The sequence below is a fragment of the Pygocentrus nattereri genome, chromosome 26, assembly GCF_015220715.1.
Source record: "Pygocentrus nattereri isolate fPygNat1 chromosome 26, fPygNat1.pri, whole genome shotgun sequence".
In the NCBI taxonomy this organism is placed as follows: Eukaryota; Metazoa; Chordata; class Actinopteri; order Characiformes; family Serrasalmidae; genus Pygocentrus; species Pygocentrus nattereri.
This window is the reverse complement of record NC_051236.1, coordinates 6,792,501-6,812,447: the sequence shown is the minus strand read 5'-3', so window position 1 is coordinate 6,812,447 and position 19,947 is coordinate 6,792,501. Positions and strand designations below refer to the sequence as shown.

At 41.3% G+C, this 19,947-nt stretch overlaps 1 protein-coding gene across 4 annotated transcripts in view; it reads right to left on the bottom strand.

Annotated features, from left to right (window-relative positions):
- Positions 1–3,118: 3,118 nt before the first annotated feature.
- mtss1 (MTSS I-BAR domain containing 1) overlaps positions 3,119–19,947 on the bottom strand; it is a 113,301-nt gene continuing 96,472 nt past the window's right edge. Inside the window, exons 7-17 of one of the 4 annotated variants that reach the window (XM_037535062.1) lie at positions 19,048–19,205; positions 17,556–17,663; positions 17,277–17,374; positions 16,123–16,213; positions 15,523–15,645; positions 12,576–12,608; positions 11,239–11,376; positions 10,376–10,532; positions 9,000–9,026; positions 6,377–6,654; positions 3,119–5,306 (exon numbers count right to left, since the gene is read on the bottom strand). In XM_037535062.1, coding sequence (XP_037390959.1) covers positions 4,467–5,306; positions 6,377–6,654; positions 9,000–9,026; positions 10,376–10,532; positions 11,239–11,376; positions 12,576–12,608; positions 15,523–15,645; positions 16,123–16,213; positions 17,277–17,374; positions 17,556–17,663; positions 19,048–19,205 — 2,051 coding nt within the window. In that variant the 3' untranslated portion in view covers positions 3,119–4,466. The remainder of the gene's footprint in view (positions 5,307–6,376; positions 6,655–8,999; positions 9,027–10,375; positions 10,533–11,238; positions 11,377–12,575; positions 12,609–15,522; positions 15,646–16,122; positions 16,214–17,276; positions 17,375–17,555; positions 17,664–19,047; positions 19,206–19,947) is intronic. The other 3 variants (XM_037535063.1, XM_037535064.1, XM_037535065.1) reach the window with 3 other exon arrangements.

Genomic DNA, 19,947 nt, shown 5'->3' with positions numbered 1-19,947 from the left:
CTAGAGCCCGACCGATTTACCGGTTACCGATAATATTGACCGACTTTCACGCCGTCCGTCAGAAAATGTTGCATGAAATGAGAAAATAATCAGCAACATTTTTAGCCACAACTTCACCAGGACTGGAACCTGTGATCCCCCAATGATGAGCGCGAACCTTAAACAGCGTTTCAGTTTAAAATAACAAAAAAATTTATAAAATCTCACAAATTTTCACATAAAAACAGTAAAAATACAGCAAAAATGCCTTTTAATGAAAAATGAGACAACACAAGTCAACCCGTAAAAACTTCTGGGTAGCTCCGCCCCCAGTGCTTCAACGTTTAATTGAATGACTTTAAGCAATGATGACAGCCGGGTCGGCTACGGAACCGGATCGGAACATGCTGATTGTGCCGCAGCCCACGGGTTTGAGCAAGTTTCATTGTGGAATTAACATTTTATTGACATGATATAAACGTTATATAAACACACCTCACTCCACAGCGCCGACTGCCGAGCTGCTGCTGCATGACTGTTTCCACGCCTAAAGTGCTAACGCAACGTCTGCTCCAACCGCTGAGCGTCTGTGTCTACAGTCGCATGAAAAAGTCTGAAATGATGTTTTGTTGATTTTCTCAGTGAAAATAAATGAAAACTTTTACAGAGAACACACTCAGAAACAAAACACTTCAAATTTTAGTGCACGATTTCTATTATTCACTGTTTAACATGGAAAAAAGAGCAAAAAGCCCATGTGCCATAACTTTTGCAGAAGACACACTACGTATTTTCCCCCCCAGATGTTAAAATAAACAGGATTTGTGCACTAAAACATGCAGAGCTGTGTTCTCCGTAGATGTGCCAACTTATTTTCCATTAAAAAATCAACAAAAATCTCGTTTACACCCAAACTTTTAAACGTACGGAGCGACTGAAGTGACACTCGGTAAAACAGTTCAACCAAAACTATTATTAAAACATAAAAACAAACATTGGAAATGATATCAGCCGAGATTATCGTTTATCATAAGGCTCAGTAAAATCGATATCAGTGTTCATATCGGTCGAGCCCAAGGCAAACCGGTGATCTGACTCCAAAAACTGGGGTGTTTATAATTAATAAACGAATTATAAATGAATAAATTAATCTGCAGCATCTCAGATAAACTACCAGCAGCTTCCCCTGGACTGGATGGCGTATGAACAGTGGAACAATAAGGAGCGTAGTGGGCTGGTTCTCATTGTTTATGGGGGGTGAAGGTGACAAAGAGGGGCTGTAATTCTACCTACACAGCGACACGTGAGCGCGGTTTCAGGTACGAGATGAATCAGAAGAAAAGAAAGCGTGGAGCAGGAAGAGGCTTTGAAAAGGTCTGAATTACTTCATCTCTCTCTCCACCGGCTTCTGAAGTAATGAGTCATTTCACTACCAAAATAAAAGGAAATGAAGAAAACAAGAGCCCACCAGTGGATGTTGATGAGATCAAAAGTTCCAGAAGAACCTGGAGATTATGAATCAGAGCTGTAAGCAGTGTTTTTTCACTTCCACATTCAAAACTTCGCTAGAATAAACGTTCTTTGTCTTTGTGGTCAGGGATCTATAAACTGCCACAAAAATAAGGACACAATGTCTGTCAAACACTGCATGAAGGCCTTATAGTGCTTAAGGAACGCATCAACTTCTGCTGCTGTATTATTAAACCTCTGCTTCCTCAGCCATTAGTCAACTGGCATTTTACGGCTTCAAAGGGAAATTCCACCAATTCTTTCTCCAAAATCCAGAGTGTGAATTGTAATCAGAGAGATTTAGAGCGGTTTGGTGTGAAACGGTACAGACGTCTTTACAGTGGTGGTGATGGGAACCAGGCGTCGCCATGACTACAACACAGATAGACACTTTATTTACCATCCAGAACCACCAGAGAACCTACAGGAGTCTTCTGAGTTTATATGAAATGTTGATGATGGAAAATAGTGGAAAATCTGGAATAATCCGTTTTCTTTGGGGACTATTTTGCAGCACAGCGCCCTGCATGTCTCCCTCCACCATGAATGGAGTTGAAGATCTCTAAACTCTCATAAAACAGCGTCTCAGTCATCAGGCAGTGAATTCAGACCCATTTCATGGAGGAACTTTCTGTGAGGAGCTTTTAGAGGGGGACGTCTGGTTCCTATCACCTCCACTGTGAACAGTTATGACCAAACGACTCTGTTTACATCTTGATAGTTCAAATTTTTTGCAAAAAAATCTGTGGAATTCCTCTATAAGCTCTTAAAGTATGGTATGTCTATGACTTCAAATGAGGCCCCAGCCCTCTTGAAGCTCACTAGTACCGACTAAAGTTGTTTGTAAGATAAATTAAAGGCAGGAGCATTGGTGATGCGCTTCTTCTCCAAAAACTAATGACCAGCATTAGCTTGGGTTTCAGCGGGAGGCAATGCAAGAGGAACTCCAGCTACCACGAGTGCACCCAGTCCAACCAGATGAACCCTCAATTCAAGCCAATTCCTAAAGAAATGCACCAAAGTGAAGATGAAAAAGCTGTTAAAGAAGAAAAAACGCGAAAGATAATTTGGGCTGAAACATCATAAAACATTTTTCTTAGCAATAAAGACCAAATGGTCTCGGATGCCAAGGACAACAGAAAAAATACATACATCGTTAATCTAAAGTGGGCAAAAAAGAAGCTTCTACATAATACAGCGTTTCAAAAACATAAATCTTTGGGGAAACAACAATGACGCAAATGTCTGGTGAGAAAACAGCGCGTGCTGTGAGCCGAGAGCTCAGAGCTGCTCATTTTCCACTGTAAAAGCTTCACAGGCCTCCTGGGAGCAGCTGAGCGTTCACAGCGGAAAACGGGCATGTGATTTAACTGCAGCCCTCCGTGTCGCGCTCTGTTATTCTCCCGTTCGATAGATCCAGTGGGTGTGAATCTCTCAGGGAAGGAAAGATGTGATTTTTCAACTGAGCAAAAGTCATAAAGTCTTAAAAAATGCAAAAACAAAATATAATAATAATAATGATAATAATAATAATTGACAGACTGCCATCATTATCATTATTATTACTGTTACTGCTAATACTCTGTATAGATATGTTCACTGCTCTGAAGACGCAACATCTCTGTTGTAATAAGAGGCCAGTGTAAATGTTTATGTAAGACTAGTGTCACTAACTCTCTGCAATAACATCCTTGGCATTGTGCCTTACATAATCACAAGATTTCAAAGCATTAACCTGAATGCCTCGTTTAAAAACAAGTAAAAATAACTCAATTATTTTGGAAAAACAACTACAGACTGAAATATCTTCAAGAATGATTTAAATAAAGCGGTTCCAGAAAAAAAACACCAAAAGATCCATCAGAAGTCTTTGAAAACAGGACAAAAATGAACCTAATTAAAGAGCGTAGCAATTAAAATTTCCATGAACAGTCTGCTGCCACATTGCCGGCCCCTCTGTGAGGTCCTCAGGGTGAGCGGGTTGTGGGGGGGTTACGTTTCCTGAAGGGCATTAAGCTTCAAAACTTTGGTGAACAGGAGTCGAATGATTCACGAGACTGGAAATCGAAGAGGAGTCGAATGATTCATACAATTCAGAATCAAACAGGAATCAAATGATTCGTATGACTCATAACCAAACAGGGAAAATGACTGATTCAGAACTGAACAACAGTCGAATGAGTCACAGGATTCTGAATTGAACAGGTGAAATGATCTGTATGATTCAGAACTGATCAGGAGCCTAATGACTAATATGATTCAGAATCGAACAGGGTGAATAAATAGCCACAGTGATGCTTCGTACTCTTAGTTACAAGCAAAGAAACAACAGTCCACTTTTCCAGTCCTTCATTCATCCATCCATCCATCTGCACTCCTCCCTCTCAGCCTCCCCCACGTTCTGTTCATGTCACTGAAGTCCAGTCTTTGGGCAGATAAAGGCAGTGGATCCATATTCTGTTACCCTGCAGTTTAAACTATACAAAAATAGATGCTCAAGAGCCACTTAATCTAGTAAAACAAAAAACAAACCAAAATAAAAACAGTACAGTAAAGTCTTTCCAATGTTTTGCTAATATATACATACTCTGTCATTTAGTATCTGACTGTAAGAGTACAATAAGACTGAGGAAAGAAAAGCCTTGCTCGTTGAATGACGATATAAACAAATAACTTTAATATACCTTAAGCTCCAATCCTCGCTTTGTCTATATTTCTACACATATATAGATATATACACATAAGCACTGCAGAATTAACATCTTTAATTTACCAAGAGCTGACATTCATATGGACACGCTGCTGCTGGAGACGCTGCCACCAAGCTGTAATTACGTTGTTTTAGCACAGTGTTGCTGAATTACGTCTTACGAGTCACCCTAAAAACGTACAGCCGGACCCTCTAAGGCGGCTCAGGAAACAAAACAGAATTTAAAAAGAACCTAAAACAAGCGAGGTGAAACGGGAAGGGAACTCGCTCAGTTGAGATAGTTGGTGGTGATGAGAGGAGCCGAGCGGTCGTTGGTGAGCGTTCGGCGAAGCTTCACTCCTCTGCGGATCATGCTCAGCATGTCTCCTCCGCCGCCAGACGTTTGGCCGGGCTCGACGGCACCGTCCAGTTGATCCGGGGCGGCCTCCGCTGGCCCGCCGGTGCAGTTGTGCGCTATGGCGTTCTGCTGAGGCGGCTGGTGAAGATGTTTGTGCTGCGGATTAACTTGGTCTTGCTGAAGTTGTTGCTGTTTGGGAGGTTGTTTGTGCTGAGCCAGCTGCTGATATTGCTGCTGTTGTTGATAGTGTTGTTGCTGTTGCAGCGTTTGGTTGTACTGTTGCTGATATTGTGGGGGCTGTTGTGCTTGACTGTGCTGCTGCTGACATTGTTGTGGTTCCTGCTGCTGCTGTTGATTGTACTGCTGTTGTTGTTGCTTGTACTGTTTTTGATGTGGCTGCTGTTGGTTGTACTGTTGTTGTTGCTGCTGCTGCTGCTGGTTGTACTGTTGTTGTTGGCTGTATTGTTGCTGTTGAAACTGTTGCTGATACTGCCTTTGCTGCTGCTGATGCAGCGCGTACTGTTGCTGCTTGCTCATTTGATACAGCTGCTCTGTGCTGCCCACCGGGGGTGGCCCAGGGAACATGGCGTAGTAAGGGGGCGGCATGGCGCTTAGACTCTGGGTGGATGTGCAGAGAGCATGTTTGGCGTGGACCAAGTCTGAGCCGTGTGCTCGGGGAGTTTGGGCCAGTGCTGGCGGACACACCGCCTCCTCGCTGCCGCTGTGGACCGAAGCCAAGCCTACGGTGGACGTAGACGGCTTCAGGGGCACCTGTGGATTGAGGTGGCAAAGTCTGTTAGCAACGAGATCAGTCAGTCATTTTTTCACACAAAGAACTAACACTGGCAATGAAGATAGCATGAAAGATAAAAAGGTAAATATGAGGCAAAATACAGTGATTTTACTGCCACAATCTTCTGCTTCGAATAAAGAAAGAAAACAGTAATTTGATCTGAAAGCGCAGACATCAGACAAGGCAAAATAAAAGAATTATTGTGTGTAAAAACAGTGAGTTAAAAGAGGACACTGTAAAAATGAAGTACAAATGTCAGCTGAGGAAAACAATAATGCAGGATATGCACTGTAGTGTATAGGAGTCAATATTAATCTTCACTATGTACATCCATAATAGGTAATAAACTATAAATAAAATAAACAGAATATCAGGATTTAATTCTACCACACAGTAGCCTGCATACTTTAGAATTCTCATTCAAAGCTTTGGAAGGGCAACTGTGATTGTAAGAGTAAATTAAGAGCTCATTCACATAAGAAGAGTTTAAGTGTGACTGAACGGCTTTAGAGTTTGTGCGGAGTAAAATTTGTATACATGTCTAAACTGTATAAGAATAGTGTTAATAGATCCTTAAAAACTAAATTGTTTATGCTGTACAAGATTTGTGTGTGCAGTAAATACTGTTTGGACCGTCAGGTCTATAAAAAAGCCCAAACAGATCTGCATTTGTTCATAAGGTCTTGTGAAGAACGCTATAGGAAATGCTGCTTATGTCTGCAAACATCCAGCAGGGGGAGCTCTGGCTATTCACAAGTCAATAAAACTGCAACAGTTCCACTTCTTTTGTTACTCTCTTTTCAGTAGTGCAACACATTTCAATAAAGCTAAAACCCAAAACTAATTTGAGACTAGATGTTTAAAACTATGCTGCTCCTTCGGCACAAACCAGCTTGCCTCGGCCCCGCAAGGAATGAATGCACGCTGCATACAGTGGGATCTGATTTCAGTGCTGTCTATAAATTTGAAAATAGATGATCCAAAACAATTAGAAAATGACCCAAAACTGAGCAAACGCCGCCTAAAAGCATGCAAAATGAAGCCGTACCTGTGGTGTACAGATGGGGATGGGCACGCCGCCGCTGATGGTCCCCCGGCGGATGTGGGGTTTGCTGGACGGTTTGCGGCGGATGGTGGCCGTCTGGGGCTGCCGCAGGAGGGGCTCAGGGTCCACCAGCAGGCTGACTGTGGATGCCGGTCTCTTGCTCTGGAACAGTTTTCGGTAGTTCTGGCTCAGGTCGCTGTTGCGGGGAATGGTGGAGGATTTGTCAAAGTCAGACTGACTGTGAGCATCATCTCCTCCGTGGAGAGAGATATAGTCGTAGTCTGGAGAAGAACAAGAGAGGGGGAAAAGAAAGAGAGAGAGAGACATTAAGGGAAAATGATAAGGTAAGACACATAAGGAGGGACACTATTATTATTACTGTTATTATTATTATTCATTTTAGTGATGTTCTGATGCAAATCAGTGCATCGATTTAGAGCCGATACAGGAATATTTTACTGAATCGGGTATTGGATATATTCAGTAGTGAAATAACTTGGGGGAGTGAGTTCAACTTACAGGGGCATTTATAGATGTTCCTTTATACAAAACAAAGTATGGTCTGCGTAATAACTAACCTATGGAGTATATATGCAAACTGCTTTAATCTCAGATTTCTCGTTAGCTCTGCTGTGGTCAGTCAGTATCAGTGACAGTCACATCCCACTTTAGACTCAGAGCTATTTTGTTGTTTCTGGGAAAATGCACAAATTTCTAACACGTGGTCCTGGATCTCATATTTTTCGCTCTATCTTTACTCTAATATCAGAAGAGCATCATAAACATCTAACCATGACCGGCAGCCATAAGGAGCCCTGAACGTCTGCAGTGAGGAATTTTTTTTAACGTGGAAATTTCCAGCTTGTACCCTCTACGTCTACGTCTGAGCGCGCCAGCTCTCATCTAAACACTGGTATGTAAAATGTGAGTGTGCTTCGCTCGTTCCCGTCACTTACTACGTGCAACATTCTGCTAGACACTCTCGCCAAGTCCTTCACTAAAAATACACCATCGCAGAAACGTTCTGCTAGAGGAGTGTGATACGGTATAACACTGAAATTTTCACGATACATTATATGTCACAATATTTACTTCTTCAGACATCTGATCAGCTGGAATGGAGTAAAAAGAACCTACTTTTAAAGGAATACTATCAAAAACGCTGAAGTAATTTTTTAATTCAATATTTGACACTAAATCCTGTTAAACAGAATTAAATTTGCTCTCTTTATAAAAACATGCAGTCAGTGCCTATAAGTACTTTTGTATTGTGAGAGTTTGTCAAAGTGATGATATATATACTGTCATACCGTACAGCCCTACATTCTGCTTTTCCGGCCCTGCAGGAAATCTCACGTTCCGGACCAGGGAAAGGGAGCAGCTATGTTGTACACATCAACATCTCTGCGATTTGTTTATTCCCAACACTGTAAAATGACTATTTTACATTAGTAGTCCATTAACGCTATAAAGGTTCTGTGTCGAAGTACGAAGAGCTGTCAATCATGACTTGGGAATCAATTGGAAGGTCATGTGTTTAAATCCCAGGACTGACTGGGTGTTCCTAGTTCTCTTGAGTAAAGCACTAAAACCCAGACTGCCCAACGTGCCACTGCTCTGCTGGTGATGCTGTGCTGTTCCCAGTATAATTAGGCAGCAAAATGATTATCTGGTGAATCAATAAAGCACAGCACAGCATATTAATAATAATAATTAATCGTACTTTAAAACAGCCATTTATGGAAGACCAGATTTGTCAAAATGAAAACGAAATCAAATTAAACACGAGTCACTTACTAAATTAATATATTAATTAGAATGGCAAAGAACAATGATGATGAATCTAAAAATAAACATACATAAAAATTAATATGAATAAATACTTACATAAATGATGTGTCTGATTTACTTGTGTCTAGCAACTTCCCCTTCTCACTAATTTTTGTTTTTAATTTTTTTTGTTACTTGTTTCTTTATTAACATTTTTTCTTTTTTATTAATTTATTTCAATAACTATTAATTTCTATATTTATTAATTTCACTATTTATTAATTTCTGTATTATATTGTCCATATGCTAATAAAGGGGCTGTCAATCAGATGTCACAGTGTCTTACTGGCAAATCTGGTCCTCCATAGCCATTAAATAAAAATAATAATAAATTATGCATATTTAAAAATAAAGCTATTTTACTGAAGCCTGGCACAGCTTAACTTTATGGGGCTCTTACCTATAAAACTGGATCAGGACGTCCCCAACTATTATTATTATTAGCTGTACAGTCGTTCAGTGGTTCGTATCTTCACATGTAGATCATGGTTAGAGTGTATGGGGACGTCATGCAAGAAAGTGTGTCCACAAATGACAAGTGAACTTCATGAATATGGTTTAATTCACTTCCAAGAACTTCCATCTGACAGAATTGGTTTATAGTGAATGAGTCTGAATACTGGGTGTGAATAAGGTGAGCACACAGCGCACAATGTCGTGGTATAAACAGGATGGACTGCTTCTCTGAACAGAAGCATCTTGTTCTTGAAAGTGTTGGACGTTCTCAATGAACACAATGAGATAAAAAAAATCAAAAATCAAAAATCAGTCTGTACAGTACTGATCAGAAACCTACCATATAGAGGAGGTTCTTTCTTTACCGCTGAAAGAGAACAATAAAGTGGGTTTAACTCGTACATAAAGGCTCCACACAGGCACACACACAGCAATCTGGCGTGAAAATGCACAAGTTGGTGCCAAACGTTCTCTGCTTGTGCACACAAACCGGACTGCTGTCTACAGTGAGTGATGTCATCGTTCGATTAAAGGGCAAGATAATAAATATGTAAATATGCACACACAGGGCTGGGCACTACCGATAAAACACAAATGCACGATATTTTAAAAATAATTCATGATATTAAGGTTACACTGTAAGTGAATGAGCCCCAGCTTCCTGAGCACTGAGGGAATTTTACACAGTACTGTAAATGTTAACCAGACAGAAAATCTGAGAATCTCACTGCAGGTCCTGGGTTTCATCAATAAAGCACATAAAATAGAGCGAAAAAGCTAAAAACAAAGCACTTCACAGCGAGGACACTTACTTATAGACTTCACACCGCCCAGCCCTGTGTACACACGTAAAGAACCCATCAGTACCGTGTGCATTGTTTGTATTGCAATGATTAGCAACAGCATCAGCTCCGCTGACCATATAGGAGCTCTTTGTAGCTCTACACACTAGTCCATCTGATTCTTCAGTGGTCAGGACCCCCATGGACCCTCACAGAGCAGGTACTATTTGGGTGGTGGGTCATTCTCAGCACTGCAGTAACACTGACGTGGTGCTGGTGTGTTAGTGTGTTGCGCTGGTCTGAGCAGATCAGACACAGCAGTGCTGCTGGAGTTTTTAAACACTGTGTCCACTCACTGTCCACTCTATTAGACACTCCTAACTTGTCAGTCCTCCTTGTAGATGTAAAATCAGAGACGACGGCTCATCTGCTGCTGCACAGTTTGTGTCGGTCATCCTCTAGTCCTTCATCAGTGGTCACAGGACGCTGCCCACAGGATGCTGCTGGCTGGATATTTTTGGTTCTCAGTCCAGCAGCGAAACTGAGGTGTTTAGAAACTCCAGCAGCACTGCTGTGTCTGATCCACCCGCACCAGCACAACACACACTAACATGCCACCACCACATCAGCGTCACTCCAGTGCTGAGAATGACCCACCACTCAAATAGTACCTGCTCTGTGAGGGTCCATGGGGGTCCTGACCACTGAAGTACAGGGTAACAGAGTATCAGAGAAACAGATGGACTACAGTCTGTAACTGTAGAACTAGAAAGTGCAGCTATACATAAAATGTACAATGAGTGTAGAAACAAGGAGGTGAGCTTAATGAAGTGCTAAGTGAGAGTATATTACAGATTTTGGCTTCACAGTGAAATAAAAACATTAACGCACAGGCTCTGTGGGTGTGTGCAGCTGAAGAGGAGTCTGTGCTCACCGTGCTGGGAGGGAATTGTATCTTCCGAGCAGGACGGCGTGGTTGTCTGAGTGCTGTATCCGCTGGAGCAGTGCAACGAGTCTCGGCTGGTCCGGGGCGCCTCCGAGTTCAGGCCACCGCTCAATGTCAGAGCCAGCTGCTCTCGGGCTGACTGCGGCTATGGAGACGACAATCAGAACTAGAGCAAGAAAAAGAACTCCTCCACTGCAATATACACACGTACCTGCAACTTTCTTCCGCTCTCCTTTGCTCGTGCTGCCTCAATCACGTATTCAGTTACAGGACTTGATAACGTTTTCAGTCATGAAAATAAAACTAAAAACACTATCACTGTAAATCTGAGGGCTAAAGAATGGCTCCTTACCACTCCTGACGGGCAAATGCACTTTAAAGTTTAAAGGTTAGACAAATCAGGGCTAAAACTGGCCTAAAATTTTGTAAATCAAGCTTAAAGCTAAACAGGGCCAATTAATCTACAGGCGACTGTTAACTGAGGTCTGTTTTTCTTATTAGACTAGCAGTTTTTGTATTTTGCAACTCTGACAGAATCATTTCCCCCTTAAAATCCCAGACTTAGTACATTCCAAGACTTATTCTTAGATCATAGAAGTGTGCAGTAAAACTCTGGACACACCCATGGCTCCCAGCTATTTAAGAGATTAAGCCTTGTTCCTGTTTCACAACGGAGGATGTTCCGTAAACGGAAAACACTGTGTTATCTGCTTAACAGCTGGTGTCACTGAAGACCCATCATTTTAAGAAACCACTGGAACCGCAAATATTCAATGCACTGATAAAATAATCAAACACCACATTTTCACCAGCAGTCCTAAACTCCACCACCTCCAAGTGTCTGTGTGTACCTTTCCCGACGTGGACTGCGCTCTGGCTCGTTCTCCGTGTCCGCTGTAGGTCTGGTGAGGAGGAGGCATAGAGGTTCCGTTCTCTGTGCCGGGAGCATTCTGACTCGACCAGGACTGGCTGTTAACACCACTCTGCTCCTAAACAACCCAATACATACACATAAATTACAATCTGCAGCACAATTTTCACTGTACACTGCAAAAATCTGTCCATTTGACCAGCTGATCACAGATACACGATTCAGCCAGCCACCACAATGTTCACTGCAATCAACCACATCCCACAAAAAAATATAAATAAACAAAAAAAAATGTTGAGTATCTGTCAACACCCACCTGATTTCATAGATATTACAGTTAGACAATTTATACTTGTCTCCAAATAATATTTAGTTTGTGTATAATGTGACATTCTGGATTATTTTTTGGCCTATTTTTAAAGCTGCACTATGATTAGTTAGTTAAAACTGAAACAAGTGTCGTTACTGAGTGAGGGGAATAAAAACAGGCTAAAATATGGTGAAAGTGTGCTGCTTTGAGTCACTCTGGGTCGGGCGTTTTCACACCACATTGTACGTTTTTTCGTATTAACACCACACACACAGACTCAAAAATAGGTCCGGCTCGATGTTTCAGTCTCAAATGATCTCAAAATCAACATCAATAGTAGAGAACATCCTCAGAGACGCTCTTTCACTAAGTTTAGACTGAGTGTGGGACTTCAAATTCAAAACTTACATAGTGCAGCTTTAAATTAAAGGAGTTTTGACTTTAGTTGGGACGCTAGCGAAGAATGTTGCAGAAAATTCTACATTTTATTAGTGGTAAGTTGCTTACAGCAAAGGACAGAAAACACTTTTTTACATAGATTTTTTTATAGCCATGCTCTCACCAGGGTTATCATAGTAAAGTATTACTAAAACTGGCATTGAAAAACAACTGATAACTGAATTTTTTTCAGTATGTGAATGAGAAGAATTATCTTCTGTTTGACTGTATTTGAGGAAAGGTGGAGCCGAGCTGAGCTCAGCCTACTGTTAATTTTGTTCTACTCTTATAAAACGCCTCATCTCAATACTAAAAACTAAACATTAAACTAAAACTTACTTTTTAGAAAAAAATAACTGAACTAAAACTAAACTGAAGTCAAAAACTAAAAGGAAAAACCACATCAAAATAAAAACTTGGAATTTTTAAACTATAAAGACCCCGACTCTCATATTTGATGCCCCCACATTCACAAAAAATACCCATAGTTCAAACTCAGATTCAAGTTTTCTTCATTTTCCACTGCAGACATTTAAACCACTTTGGCAAAATCTGAAAATACTCCTCACCGCTCCAGGCTGTGGATAGCGTCCGTGGCACCTCTACGACAGCGGCATAAACAGAGCGCAAAAAAAGAGAAAGGATCAGAACTGGACTCGGTTCAGTTGGGTTGTAATCTGGACAACTCAGTCTGTCTGACTGCTATAAAGGTGTTCAGTGGCTAAAATGGCTCAGCACCACTCTGCAGTCAGTCTGTCTGAGATCTGCCATCAGGTAATGTGAGTGGACAAAAGGCCTGAAAGGATGACCTTCAGATAAAGCCGTGTACAAGGGCTTTAAAATGCTCACAAAACCAAGTGAGGTATCTACAGTCGCACAGAGGTCCTCTAGAGAATGACAACACACTTAACACATCAAGAACAAGACAAGCAAACAAACAAACAAACAAATAAATAAACAAACACACCCACACACACAGCACATGCACTGTATCTCCAAAAGTATCCAGACACTTCTAATGAGTCTCCACAGAAAAGCTCTAAGACTAATAGAATGAGATGCTCTGGAGCAGCTGCACATAAGCCTAAGGTCACCATGTCCAGTGCCCAGCATGGGTTAGAGGGGTATAAAGCCCCCCAGCATTGAGCAGTGGAGCTGTGTTCTCTGGACTGATGGAGCTCCATCCAATATCTTTGGGATGATTACTGATCCAGAACTGATCATCCAACATCAGTACCTGACCTCACTAATGCTCAATCAAACCCTCAAAGCAATGTTCAACATCTAATGTAAAGCTTTTATTTATATTATATTTCTTTTTTGTCATTTGGTTGTTAAAACAGAGGTTGATATGTTTTTCTAAGTGGTTGTAAAAGTGTTGGTTTGTGTTCCAGGTGGTTATTAGGTTGTTGGTGAGCAGCTGCTGTTGTATTGCCGATGGTTGTTGGGGTGTTTGTAGGTGGTTGGTCTGTTATCTCAGCTGGTTGCTAGGTGGTAGGTATGATGTTTCAAGTGGTTGCTAGGGTGATGCTGAGCAGTTGCTAATAATGTGTTGTCTCTTTAGAATTTATAAGCTAACCTCCATCATCCAATAGAATGTCTTTCTGGAGCAGAAGACTGTGGAGCAGTGGAACTAGGAGCTCTGGAGTGATGGAGCTCCATCCAATATCTTTGGGAACTGACCATTCAACATCAGTGTCTGACCTCACTTATGCTTTTTTGAATGCTGAATGCAATGAAAACAACGTTAACATTGAACCTTCATATAAAACTATATAACACACACACACACACACACAGTCAACTGGCACAAATAACACAACAGCAGCTAAGTTTCCATCCAATGCTTCAAAAAGTTTGTTGTAGACTGTGGAAACAGTTCTTCTGTTAAACTCTTTCAATTAAACAAAGACATTTACATTACACATTACAAACATAACACATTCTGACCACCTCCTTGTTTGTGGTGTATAAGTGTGTGTTGTGCTGGTCTGAGTGGATCAGACACAGCAGTGCTGCTGGAGTTTTTAAACACCTCAGTGTCACTTTCCAGCAACCAAAAACATCCAGCCATCCTGTTGGCAGTGTCCTGTGACCACTGATTAAGTACTAGAGGATGACCAACACAAACTGTGCAGCAGCAGATGAGCTGTTGTCTCTGACTTTACATCTACAAGGTGGACCAACAAGGTAGAAGTGTCTAATAGAGTGGACAGTGAGTGGACACGGTGTTTAAAAACTCCAGCAGCACTGCTGTGTCTGATCCACTCATACCAGCACATCACATACTAACACACCACCACATCAGTGTTACTGCGGTGCTGAGAATGACCCACCACCCAAATAGTACCTGCTCTGTGAGGGTCCATGGGGGTCCTGACCACTGAAGAACAGGGTAACAAAGTATCAGAGAAACAGATGGACTACAGTCTGTAACTGTAGAACTACAGAGTGCAGCTATACAGTAAGTGGAGCTGATAAACTGGACACTGAGCGTAGAAAAAAGGAGGTGGTCAGGATGTTTTGCCTAAACGGTGTAGATGTAGTGTGTCATGTGGCAGAAAAGTGGAGCTGCACTGAGGAGGAGACTAGAGCGCTTTTAAAAGGAACACTGACACTCAGGTCTTACAAACAGAGATGAGCAAGTCTGTAAACGGAAAGAGTGTGTATGGGGAAAAAACAGTACAATAACTTAATAAAACAAAAAAAATACTGACTTTATATGTGGATTATGGAAAAATGAAGCACAAGAAAATTATTCTAATTGATTCATTATGTACAGCATTTTTTAACCCTCTGGGGTGAAGGAACATGCCAGCAGTTCAAATTAGATTTCTATTAATATCTTTGTGATGATCCAGCTCAGAAATCCAGTTCAAACCCTTCCTGAATCCATAGAGCCGCCCTTTTCATTCCATCTCATCATGAGATCATACGAGACTCACATCCAGAGTTATGAGCCTATGAAGAGGGGCTGAGATGCACGTCATCTGCCTCTCACCGTGTGAAGCTGCTGGATTCGTGTGTCCGTCTACATTTCTGTGTGAAACTGACTGATGGATGCTCAGGAAATGACTAAGGACTGACCGTCACGCAGGAAACCCTTCATTCTTCGTTCATTCCACATCGGAGACTCGTGTGAAACGGCATCAGAGAGTTTACAGCTGCTGAAGCTGCTGCAGCGGGTTCGGAAAGTAGTGATGAAGAAAACATTTATTTACTATTTTATTTATAAATTCCACTGCTTTTGTAAACCTGGGACTTTGTTAAACACATTTTAAGCACCAAAATGAAAAAAAGAAAGCTGAGATTGTTCTGAGCATTTTTGTATATAATATTTTTCTATCATTTAAAGGCATTTGCATCAAACGTCAAAAATCAAGAAAACGTCCTCAAACCCCAGAGGGTCCTTTTTTATTTAAGTGCAATTTTGTGCACAAAGCGGATGGAAACACAGCTACACAACATCACACTGTGACAGTCACCCACTCCACTGAGTGTACACCGAGTGCTCACAGCGTTCCTGTGGCGAAGGCGAGCGCCGCGCTGGCCTGAACGGGGGGCTGTGGGAGAGTTCCCCTCGCTGAGAGAGCGAGAACCCCCCTCTCCACCAACCAGGAGGAGAGGAGTGGGAGAGCGCTGAGAGCGAGAGAGAAAGAGAGAGAGAGAAAACAAGGAAGCAAACAAGCACGAGACAAACAAAGGATTAAAGTGAAAAAAAAGAAAGAAGAAAAAGGAATGAAAGAAATAAACAAACACAAATGAGAAGAAAAAGAAAGATGAGAGGGAAAAGAAAGAACAATAAATAATAAAGAATAAAGAAGAAAATGAGAAAGAATATGAGAGCAACAGAAAAAAAATGCAGCAAAGAAAAAGAATGCACGAGAGGGAGGCAATGAAGAAGCAAAGGAAGCAAAAGGAAGAGTATGTAAGAAAAAGAAGCAAAGGAAAGAAAGAAAGGAGAGAATGAAGAAAAGCATGGCGTTAGGTGAGTCTGAAGCTGCTTTCTCTCAGAGCTCAGACTGAGAGTGAAGTGACTGATCTGAGAGACGATGAGCTGAGCAATCGAGGCGAGCGACGAGGCGAGCGTGAGGGTATGATGAAGGTCTGCGTTACCTGTCCTGCTTCTTGTCCTCGTAAATGGAGACCGTCCACAGCGCTGGAGATGGAGTCCAGAGAGGGCACGTGGCGCACGGAGGCGTAGTTACTGCACCGAGACCAAACGAGAAGAGAGATGAAGTCATTCATCATTCAACACAACAACAGATACAAACACATTTTACTCAGTTTCTCGGCCTCTGCGCATAAAACCCAACATCAGTATTTTCCATGGATATCACAGTAACAGAAAACATTATTTACTTTATTATCGCTAAATTCAAAGTCCCAGGAACCTTACAATGTTAACGAGGCAGAAGCTACATTTCCAGAGAGGAAATGTGCATATATGAAACAATCTGGATCCCCCAAACAACATCCAGGACTGTGCAAAGGTCTCAGGTAATAATAATGCACATATATTTAGTTTTAAATGAACCATTTAAAACTATTAAACCACTTAGTTAATTTAAAGTGCGTCTGTGCCTGTAAAAACACTACATATCAGTAAAATAAATACAAACAAATTCTTTGCCATGAGGTGCCATGTTGAATATCCAGTGGTCAGTGTGAGCGATTTGTACCCAAAACACCAAATTTAACAGCCCTGCTCCCCGTTCACACCTGGAACCCTGCAACTCTAACGAGTCACATGACACCAGGGAGGAACGACGACACAACTGGGCACAATTTGGAAATGTTCACTGTGAAGTCCACTCACTTGTGCTGCCAGCTATTTAGACATTAATGGCTGTGTGACAAGGTTTTTCAAAGGACAGTAAATCTGCACTGCTTTACAAGTTGCACACTGACGAAGTTATATCAGAGTTTCATTTTTATAGTGTTGTCCCATCAAAAGATATAATAAGATATTTGCAGAAATGTGAGGGGTGTACTGACTTTGGTGAGATACTGTGTGTGCGTGTGTGTATATAATATTATATATATATATATATATATATATATATATATATATATACACATACACACACACACACAGGTACATACAGGACTTATATATGGAATTCTGTGCATTTTTACCTTACACCTCTACAAGACAGTGTAGCCAGTAAACCACAGTCATAACGCTTGTCATCAATCAACACTGCAAAAACTAATAATCAATATCACTGTATATCAGTATAGTTGATACATCATCCATCAATACAGACCTACTGATGCTGCTCTTACGGGACAGCGTGTTGCTCGGAGATGCAGGAGGAGTTTGATACACATAGCTGTAATCTGAGCCCTTCAGGTCAAGGATTACCTACAGAGAGAGAGAGAGAGAGAGAGAGAGAGAGAGAGAGAGAGAGAGAGAGAGAGAGAGAGAGAGAGAGAGAGAGAGAGAGAGAGAGAGAGAGAGAGAAATAGAGACAGAGAGAAAGAGTTACAGTGCGTCTGTGTTTGGTCTGCAGTCTGTGAGTCTGTGAGTCTGCAGAGTTTATTACTTGTTCACTAGCAGGTGGTAAAGTGTTGGGATCGGCTGTCAGGCTGCAAAGGTCCTCCAGAATGGACTGCAGGTGTGTCACCTCGCCGAGCATACTGATCTCCTCATCCTACGGAAAACACAGAACAGCAAGAAACAACAAAGCATTAGACGTGGTGAAGATAACGCTTCAGGAACAGAGAGAAAAAAAAAAAAAAAATCAACATAATTACAGTATTACATTAACAGAACAGACTAATGTAATAGGGCCTACAACAAACCCTTGAGGAACCCCTAAAACACATTTCAACAACAGAGCTCTAAGCATGTGTCCTAGGGAGTATAACCATAAATATTAATGAATATGTGTTCTAGAGGTTCTCCCCCAACCTGAGCCCGAGGGGACCCAACAAAATACCCGGTATCGTACAAGGTTTGGGACAATTCCTCATGTAGGATGCTGGGCTTGGTCCAGCTCAGGTGGGTTCCTAATTACTGCTACACAGCTAACAGCGACATGAAAATAAAGGCAAATGTAAATAATTCCCTCTGCCATGCCAGCTTCTCGTTCAGATTTTCCTGTTCCACCTTAAATGGTGCAGCAGTTACAGTCTGGCTTCAGTCGTTACAATAATAACTGCTGCACCATTTAAGATGGAATGAGAAAATGTGAAAAGGAAACCAACCATGTAAAGTTGTGCCTCCACACTTTTGTCTGCTTTTATTAGTGTTTTTGAGTAGGAGGATGTCTGGAGGATGAGGTAGCTGCTTATATCTGCTGCCTCGATAGCAGGCGAGTCTTTCAGTTCAGCTGAAAAATTGCTTCACTTCATAGCATCATGTCCAACATATCGCTGCCGTCGGAACAAAACCTTGTATCTCCGTCATTTTTCAGTTTTTCTTTTTAAATAATTTTAACATGCCTGTTGCTTTTAACATGTTCCAAAGATACTTGTTAAAAAAAAAAAGAAAGAAAAAAGTCTGGTTCTATTGACTTGGATTAAAAGCAAAATGTTTTTTTCTACTCCAATAAAGTTACCATTTTGGAGATATGAGTTTTTGTTCCAAAAGCAGCGACATGGTGTAATTTACTGACAATATTACGAGAGAAAGGTATAAATGGAAAGTCATGTCCAACATATGCTGTGATTTTGTTTATACCTTTCTCTTGTAAGTAATATCATCTGAATTACTGCAGTACAGTCTTGCCTCCATCTCATCCATTCAGTTTTCCTTTCCTGCCCTCCATCTGGTTTGTCAGAATCAACTGACTGCAAACAAACTGTTGGCTGTTTAGCTGAATGGTTAAGTCACTTGCCAACATGTGGAGTAGAGTTCATCCCAGTGCAGAGAAGCCCTCATTAGGCTTCTAACAGTTGGCCCTGTAATGTAATGATCTGTCATTGCTGCTCTTACAATGTGTTTACCTCTGAAATTCGTACTACAGTGACGATAAAAATATGATTGATCGTACAGCCCTATTGTGGAGTCTGAGTGTTTGTATGTAAACCCACCAGAACAGGCTTGAGCATCGTAACGAAGGAGCAGAAGCGTCCTCTTTCCTCGACAAGCGCTCGGCACACAGCCCTCTTCTCAGTCTCTTCTAATTCGGCGTAGCGAGTGTTCACATCCTGCAGAGCGCTGTCCAGCTGCAGCCGAACCTCATCCTTACCTACAAGTACAAATACAAATACACTTTAAACATCACTCAAACCATCAGTATTACAATAAATAATAAACATCAACACCAGCCTGACTTAGTAGACCATTCTCAGTGCCCGTTAAAGCAGAAAAGTAAACAGCAGTGTTAAACGGCTTCTGGTCGCACTGTGAACAAAGGCTGATACTACCTGGAGTTTCACGCTGCAGATTATATCAGCTGGAATGATTATAAATGTAAAGTCCATTCATCTTCAAATGATCGATGTTCGTCTTAAATCTCTCTCTTTGCCATTTCGTAGCTACTAGCTGGTGAGATTATTGTCTGTGTTGCTATGGTGACCTAGCGGTCTGCGCTGATCTTCAGGGTTAAAGGGTGAATCAGCAGTTCTACATTAACTCCAGCGTTTAAGACCATTTACTGTTAAACTGTGTTGAACGCTCAGCAGAGCTTTATTTTACTGTAAAGGAGGATTATTTTATTATTACCTACTAATCTAATTCTGTTGTGGAGCCACAACAGGGCAGTAACAGAGCTGAAAACAGCTCCTGAAATTTAAACGGTGGTTAAGAAACAAACCAAACCTTGACTGCACCTACTGATCTACTTTACAGAGACTCAAACAGTAAAATGACTATTGTGGTTTGAATATAATGGGACATAATACAGTATAACGAGGTGTAATTAAGACATCAGCTTTTTAATCTCTCAAAAACCATAATGAATAGCTGTGAGGGCTCTGTGGGATGCAATA